General features: G+C 44.3%; 1 protein-coding gene across 14 annotated transcripts in view; it reads right to left on the bottom strand.

Annotated features, from left to right (window-relative positions):
• The window catches only part of CHCHD6 (coiled-coil-helix-coiled-coil-helix domain containing 6), a 113936-nt gene that overhangs the window by 34897 nt on the left and 64563 nt on the right, over positions 1-14476 (bottom strand). For all 14 annotated transcript variants that reach the window (XM_065075663.1, XM_065075662.1, XM_065075669.1 and 11 more), the window contains one exon: positions 1346-1481. In XM_065075663.1, coding sequence (XP_064931735.1) covers positions 1346-1481 — 136 coding nt within the window. The remainder of the gene's footprint in view (positions 1-1345; positions 1482-14476) is intronic.

The raw sequence follows: 14476 nt of genomic DNA on the forward strand, positions 1-14476 counted from the left end.
GCATGCAATAAAGATGTATTGGTAAATGCATTTGCTAAAGATATACTCTACCCAAAAGGCTACAAGGCTGATTTAGAGGAGGCAAGACGGAGGCATCAGGTAACGCGGGCTGGCGCTGGGTGCGCCGATGCTCTGCACGCAGCAACACGGGCACCGTTTCGCTTTAAAGCCGAGAAAGGAAAAGAAACCACACGTTTTGGGAGCTGGGGAATGCAAAGATATCAAAGAAAAGCCCTTTCCCTGGCAGCTTTAACCTTGCTGATTTGCAGACATACAAAGACCTTCTTTGTAAACAGGAAGGAAAAAAATTCCACTAGGACTAGCAACAACATTTGGTCTAATATATCCTGACAATTTTCCCATCTCCTTCTGTCGGGCTTCTTCTGGGAGCCGCCTGGCAGCTTGTTTCATGTTATACTTAAATCAGGCATGCAGGCTCCCCTCACAATGCTAATGCGACAGAGGAAGACGGCTCCTATGAAATCTCCACCTCTCCCCCACCCTTTGCATTAGTAATCCCATGACAGCACTCTCAGTTTTCTATTCCCAGAAGGCTCCGTTCTTTTCCCCAAACCCACCTTACTACAGTCTCAGCAACTTTTGGAGAATTTTCTACCAGCTCCCAAAAAAAACAAAGAAAATAAAGCCTGCCCTTGACCAACACCTGAATTCTCACATGAGGAACAGCATCCTTTACGCTCCAGACACCCCAAGCAGCAGCTTATGTCTTACCACTCACTTTTCCCAAGACCACATCCTAGTTGTAAGGTCCAAATAATCCTTTCTCCTTTCAATAGCCAGAAATTCTTCTAAGGTATTGAGCACCCACTGTCCTAAGGCATCAACAGAATCTACCACGGCCTCTGCATTTCAGAAGGAAGAGCCACAAGGCTCAGGGTTTAGGAGTGCGCAATTTTCTTAACAAGCAGCAGCTTTCCCCAGTAAGGGGAAATAAAAGGAAACAAGACCTCCAACTGCGAAGTCCCATAATGGGAGGATGTTTAGAGCCCGTTCAAAATGTTGCTGACATTGGCAAAATAGATTTGCCTACCGTTTGCAAAACACAGCATCGGAGAAGGCAGAACTTGGGAAAATTATCATGACCGACTTTGAAACCTCGGAGCATTGGTGCTGCTGTTTGGAGGCAGGTCGGTAGAGCAGGGCCTAGTGATAGGAGTGAGCCTGGGAAACGTGGTCTGAATGCGGGAAAACAGATCCCAAAGAAAATCTGTCTCCTGCAAACATTATAACTTGACTAACAGACACCACAGCTCTCGGAAACGCTTCCCAGAAGAAAACAACATGCAAAACAAGCCAGCAAATACAACAGGGAACCTTTTGTTACCTTCTGAGCTGTACTAACGCAGCGCTGATACTCCTTAGCCAGCTCGGAGCATTTGAGCACTTCACGTTTGTTTTCTTGGTAGCACTTGAGGATTTCAGACTGCAGGCCGGCACAGACAGGATCGGTGTTCCTCCTCCTGCGGGGAAAACAAGCACAGAAAGATGCGTGAAGAGGAATTTTCAGCCGCTTACTACCATGTTACCAGTGGCACACACACTGATCCCGTGCTGGAGTCACCTAGGCCTGAAAAACAGAGAAACTGGTGGGAGCTGCAATCACCAAAGTGTGTCGAACACCCAGTGTCTTTCAGCTGAAAAATCCAGAGTAGTTAGCAGAAAGGAGGAACGCTTTCTTTCTAGGTTGGTCTGCAAAGCTGTTTTACCCTTGGATAAAACATCATCAAATCCTTTGTAATCAGCAGAAAACAAGTCAATTCCAAGAGGTTCAAGGGTTGTCCCGGCTCACACTGGAAATCTTTGGCAGAACTCGGGAAGCCGGGCTGGGTCTGAAACAGCCCAAGAAGGAACCAAATGGACTTGTTGAATAAGCCACCTGGATCTATTGAATTCTCATCTGTTTAAACACTTCAGTAAAATCTAACATGGTCGGAAGCACTGCAACGCTCCCAGTGACTAGAAAAAAAACCCAGAATAATAGCAAGACCAGTTATCTTTTTCTTTGTATTTCTGCAGCGATTAGTACTCATACCCCGTAAGTGGCATTGACAGCTACCCAAGAACAATTAGAGATGATGTTCTTACACTCTAATGTGCCTGTGTACATATGGCACATCATCAGCAACAGCACCAATAAAGGGAAGGCCGTTGTAAAACGATACCGGCAACAATGGCACAAGCACAGAAACGACAGTGTCGTCAGCTGCACAGACAGGCAGACACAAATTGCAGGAATTTGCAGCACAATTGCCACGGTTTGTTATACCAGAGAACAACAGAACATATGCTTAGGTGTAGCAATCCTCACATGCTGCCCTCTAAACCATAAATCCATTTAATTCCTTGCATTTTCTGCCCTAATCTGCTTAGAGATATCTGTGCCCAAATATCAAACGCACTTCTTCCTTCCAAAGTACTTGATGCTACGGGCAGGAATTAATGCCACGCTATGATATGTTCACTCCCAAATAACAACAGGCACTCATTCAGCAACCGGGCAAGAAAACACGACCTGATCCCAGGCTTGTCCCGTTCTCTCAGGTGGAACAGATTTCTAAGAAATATGAGATCTTAGATCAAGATTCTTCAGTGATTTGGAGGAGGGAATAGAGTGCACTATCAGCAAGTTTGCTGGTGACACCAAGCTGGGAGGAGTGGCTGACACTGTGCTGCCATCAGAGACCTGGACAGGCTGGAGAGTTGGGCAGGGAAACATGTAATGAAATATAACAAGGGCAAGTGTAGAGTCTTGAATCTGGGCAGGAACAATCCCAGGTTCAGTGTAAGTTGGGGAATGACCTATTAGAGAGCAGTGTAGGGGAAAGGGACCTGGGGGTCCTGGGGACAGCAGGGTGACCATGAGCCAGCACTGACTGGGCCCTTGTGGCCAGGAAGCCAATGGTACCTGGGGTGGGTTAGAAGGGGGTGGTCAGTAGGTCAGAGAGGTTCTCCTGCCCCTCTGCTCTGCCCTGGGGAGACCACACCTGGAATATTGTGTCCAGTTGTGGCCCCTCAGTTCCAGCAGGACAGGGAACTGCTGGAGAGAGTCCAGCGCAGCCACCAAGATGCTGAAGGGAGTGGAGCATCTCCCGTGTGAGGAAAGGCTGAGGGTGCTGGGGCTCTGGAGCTGGACAAGAGGAGACTGAGGGGTGACCTTATTAATGCTTACAAATATGGAAAGGGGGAGTGTCAGGAGGATGGAGCCAGGCTGTTCTGGTGACAACCAGTGACAGGACAAGGGGTAATGGGTTTAAACTGGAACACAAGAGGTTCCACTTAAATTTGAGAAGAAACTTTTTCCCGGTGAGGGTGGCAGAGCCTGGCCCAGGCTGCCCAGGGAGGTTGTGGAGTCTCCTTCTCTGCAGACATTCCAACCCGCCTGGACACCTTCCTGTGTAACCTCATCTGGGTGTTCCTGCTCCATGGGGGGATTGCACTGGATGAGCTTTCCAGGGCACTTCCAACCCCTGACATTCTGGGATTCTGTGATCTTCTGAAAGCTTTCGGAGAGCTCAGGTATGAGTTTCCAAACCACGCTCATTTTTGTAAGGCGCTCAGGAAGGACCAAAGAAAAAGAACAAAACATTTCTATTCTTTCCATATCAGCAACCTGGTTGCTCCTTCAAAATATTTCGAAATGATAGCTCTTCAGTGCTCAGTCCTACGACATACATGGACTAGGGACTTATCAGTAACAGTACAACAGCCACACTCTAAAACACTGAGGTTTGGAACAGAAGTGACAAAAGATACTACAGAGACTTCATTTTCCACTTCTTCATTAATGTTACAGCTTTTAGGAGAAACTTATCCCATGTGCAGCCCCTAGAGGCTGGTGCGCATTTCTAATTTCTATGTTCTATAGCAAATCGCCTTTAAAGCCTCTAAAAATCCACGTTCTAAAAAAATCGTCAAATTTTGGAATAGGAAAGAACCCAGGGAGAGCTTCAGAAACTCATAATGTTGGCATTTTGCTTTGTCACTAACTTTAATATCACTCTAATCAAATCAATGAGACCGTGGAAACGATACCAAACAATACCAGGTCAGGAAATACCACCAAATCCCTCAATTCATTGAAAAAGTTAAGACTTTTAAAATTAGTTTTTTTTAAACTCAGCCATGTTAAACCGAAGGGCATTTTGTAACCATCGGGCAGAGAGCTGGAAGAGCAAAAAGGTACAGCAGGCCGCAAAACATCGTCTTTTTATCTGAAATGAACAATACGGTACAAACATCTCCAAAATATTTAGAAGAAGGCTTGAGGTTGCCATTGTCAGCATGCAGAGCTATAGGAATTGTGCCTTTATATCTTTTTCTGTTCATGTCTAAAGGCTACCAGAGGCAATGAAGCAACCAGCACCGAATGGCACATGTTGCCCAGCGAGGACCTAAATCAGCACTTAAACCTGCGACTTCCCACAAGATGGGGAGGATTGAGTGGGTACTAAGCACCCCAAATTGTAACAAGAATATTCTCCTTTATTCCTTCAAAATTAAATATCAAACTGTGGCTATGCAGCAATTGCACCAGCTTCTCAAAATAGGTTTGGAGAAACTAAACAGCGTAACGCAAAGTTGGGTAATTATCAATGCAAATTGCACAAGCCAGTATATTAGTGCATTCACAAGTGAACTGGAAATTCAACCGAACCGGTTAAATTCTACTGGGAATGGGGTTTCACGTTGGAACGGGAAGGTAGTGCTGCTCGGGACACAACTGTCACCGTGTCCCACCAGCCAGTGTGATCTGTGGAACGAGGGGACAAGTTCACATACAGCCGTGTAACACCAGTCGCACCCTCCAGTCTGGCTTTACTCGTATATATCTGAAAGGAAAAGGAATTACACATGAAAACCTTGATGGAGACCAGCAACGTGTAACTGCAAACATCTCCATTGAGAGCAATGACACATTGACTTCCAAAGGAGCTGGACCTTGATCAACCACCTCCCTTTGGCCCCAGCTCAAGGGTGATGGCACTAACCAACCTTCAGAACCCATCTTCTGGACACTCCACTACACTGATGTTGGTAAACACCTCATTGTTTGAGGGTTTTTATTGTTACTTCTTAAACTACGAGGGGAAAGGAACATAATGGAGCAGGGTGGAGGCTGGAATACATGAAGAGCAGAAGACTAGTATACTTTGACCTCACTTCTAAAATGGGTCACAGTTCTAAGCATAATACACTACCAGCAGTAAAGGCAGTCAGTTAGCCTCTGTCTAAAATAGAACGTGGTGTGATTCCTACTGCAATTATCAAAACAGATGTAAGAGGTTTACTGGGAGCACGCAGGGAAAAGGCAGGAAAGGTTGGGCTGGGATGATACCCACGGACAGGCAAGTATGGGAGAGGAGCTCTAGCGATACCTCTGAAATAAACGCAGGACCTACAGAATATGAAAGATTAAGCCAATAACACATGTTTAAAGGAAGTGGGAAGGAGAAAAGATGACAGGTGGGAAAAAGGAAAGGCTGAATCTAGAAATAAAACTCCTTAGCGGTGCCTCCCCTGTCGTAGTGGGGAAAGAAACCTTGGCCTCGCCGCTGGTCAAAATGCACAACGTCAGATCTTCCTCTGCCCCTCCCATGGAGGGATCTAAGCCAGGTCTTTGTCTGTCAAAGAAGGGAGAGGCTTTCTTAAAATGAGACAAAGAGCATCCTTCTCTCTGCTGTCCCTTGAGGTAAGAGAACGAGCATGATCTTGCTGCGTTTTGACATACCGAGAGTTACCAAATCCTCTCTATTGCTGCGTATTCCCTTTACTTAATAAATGAAATCTCATCAACTTATCCTTCTTCTATTATCACTGCTGACATCAATCTGATAATATTGGCTTGGCGTGGAATCGTGCTATTATATGTCCTCCTGATATTTAATTTAAGAGAAACGTCTGCAGTGGGGTGAATATGTGAAGCAAGCTTTTTATTACTGGCAGCAGTAAGGACGCTGGGAGTGAATTAGACATTCATCTTAGTCAGGGCCAATCTAGTGGGCTCAGAAGAGGTTTTCTTCTTAACCCTCTCCTAACTGTTCAATAGCGGCAGGTAACGGCTGCTCCAGTCAATAACTGCATTCATTTGTCTTGGCAAATTCATTTCTACATGGATATAAAGCCCACGAAGAAGTGCCGAGTGTCTGGGAGGTTAAAATAAGGTTCTTCAATAACTTCCATCATAAGCTCTGCAGTAGTAGGTAGAGTGTTGGTCTAAATGTCCATCAGTTAATCAAGAAGCAACACAGCTTCCAAAGACAAACACAGAGACTTACTGCAAGCAGCAATGAAGGCGGTATCATCAGGATACGGACCCACAGACAGAAGGTTTCAAACACAGCACGGTGATCACCAGCTAGGTGCTGCTGACAGGTTCCTTTTTTGGAAGAATTATTATGGGCTTAGTATTGGAAAGCAAGAAAAAAGTGGAAGACGTGTATGTATTTGCTAGTCCTTCCACCCAGCTGAAAAATCAACCAGCCAAGAGGAGACACAACTTAAATGCTTTAGGTCTTGGCAGCTCTTTAGATTAGAGAAAAAGCAGGAGCTCCACACCATCGCTTGGCTCTGTCGTGTAGAGCAGCAATTCCAGATGGAGTTCAGAGCAAGATCTTTTTACCTTTTACTCTGGGAAACCACTCAGGCTGAGAAAAAAAAACCTCGAGATAGAGACTGATAGCATCTAAATCTAGACATTTAGATAACTCCGCTCAGAAAGTAAAAAGACACATGGAGTATGAGCCAACTTCATAGCAGCCAGCTCCGGTCCGCAGCTGCAAGCAGCGACCAAAGTGGGGCAGCAACCTCGAATTTCCTGTGGGCTGCAAAATCCAACCATCAGATTAGCTGCTTTCTGCTGCGTTAGTTAACTAAGACCAAGTCTAAGACTAAGTTGGCACCTGAGCTAACTTGAGCAAACACTAGTCACCGCTGTCACTCTGGCGCAGGGGCAGCAAAGCCCAGGGCACGCAGCAGCAGCTCCTGCACATCAGGGAGGAATCCAAGATGTGTCATACAGTTGGTGAGCATGTTTATATAGCCAGGGTCTAAGACTAATGGCAGTGATGCTTTGGTCACATAAATGCGGAGTGCTGCCACGCTGCACTGTACATATCTAAAAACCGATAAGTGGTTAACTGACCTGTAAAACTGCATTTTCCCTTGGGTAGCAGTTGGCTCTGATGGCTTCTCTTTAACGTGTCAGAAAAATAACTCCAGACAGATGCAATACACAACACACAGAAAGGTTCCATCTTCTCTCATTATTGCATCCTTGACATTTACAGCAGAAAATTAAACACAATTGAAGCATTTCGTTCACATTTAACAAACTCCTCGGCACAGAACAAACTCAGCACAGGTTGCAGGACGCTGCGCGATTACAAAGCAAACGCTATGGCCTCACTACAACCAACGGGGTTCCCCGATCCTGCACGTCAGCTTGATAACATGGCTTGAATGAAAGAGGGAAAAGTCACGTTGCGGCTGCTTGGCAAGAAAATTAGGTGGAAGAAGCTTAATAGATTATCCAAAAGTCTACTAAAAATTCTGCAATGTTTAAGCTACAGTGTAAACAAACTGGATGTCTCGTGAGGACAAACTAATGTAATCGTGAAGGAAATATTTCTGGTCAGCCTCATGTATTCAAAACGCTGCTTTGCCAGCAATCTGAATGGAATACAAGGCTTGTAGAAGTAACATTTTGTATGGAGTAAGAGGGGATGAACTGAACTAAAAGAAAAGGTTCAACCTCGTGACAGTTTTAATGAGAACAGGGGCACTACCTGCAAACTTCAGCTGAAGCGGTTTTATTCCTGTCTTTCTAAATCACTCCCGTATGTCTTGTCACGCTGTCTGTCTGCAGCACCCCCTGCACGGCTGCATTTCAACAACGGGTCGCCCAATTCTCTTTTTCCCTATCTTGGAAGTGCCTAATAAATACATATTTATAAAGCTCGATGAGTTTCTGGGTGACTCTGTGATCCTCCAAAATTTGTCACCCAAGTACTTCCCAATCTCTGTTTTAGCAGTTTTCTGTCACCACCTCTAATTTTGGAACTCCAACAATGTCTCCATTTCAGCAATTGATGCAATTGATGCAAAGAGATTGTGTGACCAACCCAGGGCTGGTTCCAGCTCTTCCATATTTCCCACTTTGCATGACAAACTCTCCCGTCCTCCTACACGGTTTATCTTCACACAAAAGTGGTCATTTCCCATTTGACCAATGGGTCATCCTCAAAGACTCTAATTTAGACTTCGCTGGGCTTTGCCAAGTGCAGTTTCAACTAAATTTAACTCGGCACCCCATAAGCTGCAGGCACTGGGGTTTTGGTCATGGGCTGTGGGTCTTTGGGGCAGGAGGAGGGGAGCAATATGCAAAAAACTGTCCAAACCCATACAAAATTAAATGATCCCTACCCTACTGAACCTGCAAACGCAATAACTAATCATGGCTATTAGCATTCTGCATGGCAGATGGCAAGCGGTTTGGAATAATGAGAGACTTTTTCCCACAAGTGGATAATTCCAATGTATATTTGGATGTAAATTCTTTACTGATTATGATGGTAGAATACAGAGTTATGAGAAAGTGCCAGTTTGGAAGATGAAAGGAAAACTACTGCCTCTTCCTTCGCTTGCCAAGAGACACAGGAGTGAGCAGAACTGGATCTCCTGCCCACAAAGCCATGCACCATTTCTTCCAAAGATGCCAAGCTACTAAAAGTTGACTAGCAAAGATGAAGAGCCTAAAGTTAGCAGCAAAACGGTCTCTGGAAGCCAAGCAGGAATGAGTCAGAATCTTGTTGCTGGAAGGAGTTCTGTGAATCAGAAAGGAAGCTGGCTCAGCTCCCACAAGGCAGAAAAGCAATATAGCAAGCAATAACCCAATCTGAAAACAACACAAAGCCCAACAAGCGGTCCGAATCGGGATTTTCTTTCTCCTGATAAAAAGCAGCGTCTAAAAACTGGTTAAGATCTCAGGTCAGGAAGGGAATGTGTGCGGCACTGGCCCTAAGAAAATGGGGGTTGTGGCAGCGCTGTAATGTCTGGGGGTTCAGTGGGGAACTGCCGGCTGGGGCACCCCAAGCCCCCACTGTTGGGCTATTAAACCTCTTCCCAAAAAGTCTTCTAAAGCAAGCACCTGAAGATGCGATGTGCTGATTTCACACAACCGCAAGACATGAGGAACAGACAGATTCAGCAGATTTTTCCCACGTGAGATGATCTCGTAACGATGTCAGGCTGCAAACGAAACGTTCTTTTCAAAAGAAAACCCTGACCGCTCATTTGAACAGCAGTAACTTTTCTAAAGTGCCAATCAGCACTATACGAGGTCCCTACAGTTCACACCAGACTCCACAAAGGGCTATCAGCGACGGACAAAAATATGAGCCCATCAGTATATTCTGCACTGACAAAGCGGCACATCCTGCTAAAGATGCAGAAACAAATTTTGAGAGGAGAATGAAGCTGCCAGCGTTAAAGTTCAAGTGGGATCTAAACATTCACCCTATTAAAAAAATAACGCGCACTTGCTCTAATCTTCCAAACCTCGGTGCCCCCTTTACCACGTTGTGCAATTTGCTGAGAACTGACTCAGCAACATCCCCATTAAGCAGCTACTCACCCCCTTGAGAACGTCGATAATGGTGCTTTCAAACAACACTCACAAAGCCTTGAAAGTCTGGTTTTGGGAAAGGCTGAGATTTATTTTTTTTGTTGTTTTTAAATGACTATTATAATTCAAGAAGTCTTCCAAGAACTGAAAAAAAACCCTTATAGAAAACAGTTTAGATAACATGGTTTTAAGTTTGGAGAAGAGCACATGAAAAGTCTTGGGTGAGTTAAGGAGACCCATGTCTATAATAATAGTCATCCCTGAACATGTAAGTGTTCCCATCTTCCAAATGCCACTTTTTTGGGCCATATTACTTACGATTGTGTTCAGTGTGGTGTGTGTATGTCCCAGGCAGGCAGGCAAGAGATATTTCCAGGACTAACAAGGAAAAGATCAGGATAGGAAGGAAGAACCAACCCCAGCAAGGTCCTCTCACAGTACCTGGCCAAGCACCACCTGACCTTGAGACTCCAAAAGCTATGGGAGTCCATAGCCTAGAAAACTATTTTATAAATAATAAGTTATTAAAGCTCCGTCTGATGGCAGAGATGGTTTTTCTTTAACTTTGTAAGGGAGGAAAGGACCTTGATGTCTCATCAGCCAAACATCACCACCATCCTCTGTGCAGACAGGCCACCACGATGGAAGGTGTCCACAGCCGTCCTGCCATGGTCCTTAGCTCTTCAGAAGGTGGAGATACAGAAGGTCTGACCTACAGGACAAGCTATTTCTCTCCTCAAATTTCCCCTGCTGGTACCTGCCCTTGGTCTCTCTTGTCATCGCTCCATCAGTCCAGGAGGAGACTCCGGCTCAACAGTAAGTACAGATATTTTGCACAGCGCGTATAATCCACAATCAGGAACACAATTACTGCTCAAAACAGCAACATTGCCCTTGAAATCAGTTGCTACTGAATTAATGACCAGATTGTTAGGAATGTTACTTCAACTTTGCCTTAGGCTGCTAATTAGCAAACAAGTCATTAATTCAGTGGTAACAAGTGGTTTCTCAGGCATTATTGCTTCTGACATCTTTAATTCCCCACTCTTTTTGGAAAGCTTCCCCAGACAACTTTAACCTCAATCCTCTACAAATCGACCCCAGGCCGCTACCACCAGCACACTATACAACACACGGTGGAAGAAGAGGCAGAAAACCACAGTGGGAATAAGCTGAGCTGCGTCATTAATTAATATTTATGATACCTTTCCCAACTCAAGCCAAGGGGAGGGGGCAACCAAAGGCAGAAGTGTTTCTGGACCTTGATGTGGACCTGTGATTACATCTAAATACACAATAAAATACTATGAAACCTGGAGAAACCTTTTTCCCACCATGGTACGCAGTGGAATATGTAATTCCCAATCTGAGGGCAGAGATCTGCTTCCATTTTCACTGCATTCTCCGTGATAAAAAGATCTGCACTGAAATATTTCACGTACAAAGTATTTCTGAGGTTTGTTTTAACAGCTGCACAAATAGCCATGCTTTTGAAAACAATCTGGATTGGGCCTGCCAACAAACCCTGATCTAAGGGGTTTATAATGGCAACATTACTACAGAATACAAGTGCTTTCCATGTAAAAATCAATAGCAATAGAAACATCCCTAATAGACTACATGGAGTCTTTGGCACCTCTTCCTTTGCTATTCCAGACTTTGCTATTCAGGTCCTGTTTTATAAATTCCCAAGTTCTACCAACGTACCTTTGAAGAAATGCTCCTGCAATTCTGAAAAGATCTATTAATATTTTACACCAGTTTTTCAGCATTAACACAACTGCGATCTCAGGTCATTGGGCTGATTTATTAGTGGTCCCTCATCACGCATGAGAGGAAAGACAATACTATGATCTCTAGATTAAACATCGTTTTACTAACTGGACAAAAGGAAAGTGTTATTTAGAACCAGCATCTTCGTAATTCCCAAGAACTGAACTTCAGAAAGGAGACTCAACAGCTCGGATGAAGCATTCCATCTAATAAATTTTCAAGATTTAAAATTCAGTTCAAAAAAGAATAACCTGGCCCAACTGGAACATTTACACAAATCCGTTACATGTATATTTGACTTCTATTACCACATAACACATTCCTACAGTAGTAAGGGAACATCCCTTGCTTAGAAATCAATGCACTGGCACAAACAGTTGCTTAACAAGGGGCCTTCCAGAATTCGTAAAGATAACGTTATGCTAATGTAAATGAGTCAAAATCTTCGTGAAGCAGAACTGAAAACGATCAGAAAGTTTTTCCGACAGTAAAATTCACATCACGTAAAACAACGAAGTCAAAATTGACCCATCTACTCTTTTACCCTCTTCTGAAATAACTGGGAAACTTGTGCCTTATAGCCAAGATTCCAATTTCCGACCGAGAGCAACTTTATAAATGTGAGAAACAGCAAAGCTTTGACTAATAACTCGTCTCTTTATTTAAAGATTACGTGAAACAGAGCCGGTGCAGACAGAAGTTCTAACTAACACAAACCGAGCACCGAGGGAAGAACAGGACTGCGATGGAGCCAAAGCATTTTTTGTGAAGGCATCACCATCGCAGGGCTCAAAATACTATGTTGAAATAAGGCTGGGGATGAGCTCCCAGCACTAATCAGTCTTTTAGTCCTGAAAACTCTGAAATCCCTATTGCAGAGGCTCTTAATTTCAGCACTGAATTAATCATTTGTCTAATCTAATGACAGGAGAAATCCCAGAGCAATTTTGTTTGAAAATTATGATGTCTTTACCCTTCTTCTCCTCGCGCTTCACGACTGTCCACATAATAAGCATTTCTGAGCTTGACTCATGGGTACAGTCCCCCATTGAAATATCCGAGGCCTTGTAGTAGATTTCAAGATTAATAAACTCAAATATCACCACATAACTATCTTAGAAACCTTCAAGAACTACACAAACAAGAAAGGGGAGAAAAAAAGAAAAGGCATTTCCTCCAGATTCTGGTTAGCATTGCCATTTTAATTGAGAGGCCATCAGCCTCATTAAATTTTGTGCAATTCAAGAAAACCTTCATTTCCACGAGCACCAAAATCAAGCCAGTTCCCAGCAAACTGTCCATCCATGGACTTTCTCCTCCCAGCCCCACCGAGGCCATGTGGTTCCCTACTCCACGTTCAGCCCAAGACGATACTCACTAGTCGCCAGTTGCTCCAACGTAATCACCTTAAATACTCATGTCCATTCAGTTTAAAGATCTTAGGACCATTAAACAGGACTCTTAATCCCATAGGGAGTAAATCTCTCCGGCAGCTTCTCCACTGGAAAGCTGCCTTGGCTTCAAGGCTGATCTCTCTTGGGATAATATACTGATGTTCTTTATGTGTTTCTTGGGGTCCTCAGAGCACAACATGCAACACGGCCATCGGTAAGCGGCTTCAGAGCCAGTTCTGCAAAGTATAAGGAGATCTCGGAGGGAAACGCGGCTTCACAACAATTTTATCTTCTAACAGCTTCCTAATCCCCTCGCCCCACTCCTGCGGCTTTACCTTTTGAGAGTCACACCCTCCCCCCGCCAATTCCCGCATCCAAATTTAACAACTACAAAAATAAAATAAAAGTGTGATAAGACAACCTTCACAAAAGAAAATAAATCAAATTTTTGAGAAAAACCAGCATTTTGAGGATAAATCTAGAGTGCCTGCACTAAGCCATAACCTCTTTACAGATGTTTTTTTCCTTCCCCTTAACAGATTCAGAGACTGTAATAACATTTAATCCTCAGAAGCTAATCTAAATGTAACACTCAAAAGAAGACAAAGACAACGCAACAGAAAAAAACCCCGTGGCCATTGCCTTTTGGGAGCTCTGCTTTATCCCTGGAGCGAGCGCATTAATAGAGCTTGGAATGAAATGCCATTTTATTCTCCGTAGTGGGGAGGGGATTAGCAAGTTGTCTTCTCTAAACCCAGTCTGAGTCATGGCTCTATGAACACTGAGAAAAGGATGTGGAACGAAGGGAAGGGCAGGGAGCACTGGCTTTTTATTTACACGCGGCTTCCTTTGTGGGTGGTTACTGATGTGCACAGTTTGCTAAACAAGGAAAGAAGACGGGGGGGAAAAGTTCTAGGTCTCCAGACTTCTGTTGGTTAACAAAAGAGGAAAATAATAATGCACCGATTATAATAACATCACGGAGACAATATGTCCGTGGCAACTGTCCAATTCACCACAGCATGTAAGCAACAAGGGCAAGTTGCTCAAGGTGCTGAAAGCTGCGCTCCGCGGTTTCTTGTTGCTAGGATCTGCTTCTGGGAGAAAGAACCAGGTTGGGCAGAGCCAGAACAAAGGAGGAGGAGATGCTGTGGTAGGAGGAATGTGGAGACAGGATCAGGCTGGGTTCCGGTGAAAAGATGAGGAACAAAGCCCATTGCACAAGTGAGGCCACGCGTCCTACCTTGAAGTAGAAACCAAGGGCTCATGACTCTGTCGGTGATTTAATATGAAGTTCAGGACTAAGTACTTCACTTCGGTTTCCATAAAAAGGGAGATAGGAAGGTTTATCTGCCCACTCGCAGGTGTGCTGTGAAGTGTCACTGGTGGAAAGCTTGTACAATGTTCCTCAACCCTGCAACACCTGGTAGTCGCTAAGGAGAGGAAATAGTCTGTGGAACACTTGACCACTTGAGCAAAGCTGTAGATGCTGATAACAGAATTACAAAAGTCAATACATTTCAAGAAGACACTAGGGTTGTGTTTCACATGTTTCTTATCCAAAAAACAGGCTACTCACTGTGGAAACAGCCTCAGCTCTATTCCCCTCTCCCTCCATCGGCTCTGATGATGTACAACAGCAGAACACAACAAAGATTGGATCACT

The sequence above is a fragment of the Columba livia genome, chromosome 10 (genome assembly GCF_036013475.1).
Source record: "Columba livia isolate bColLiv1 breed racing homer chromosome 10, bColLiv1.pat.W.v2, whole genome shotgun sequence".
NCBI lineage: Eukaryota > Metazoa > Chordata > Aves > Columbiformes > Columbidae > Columba > Columba livia.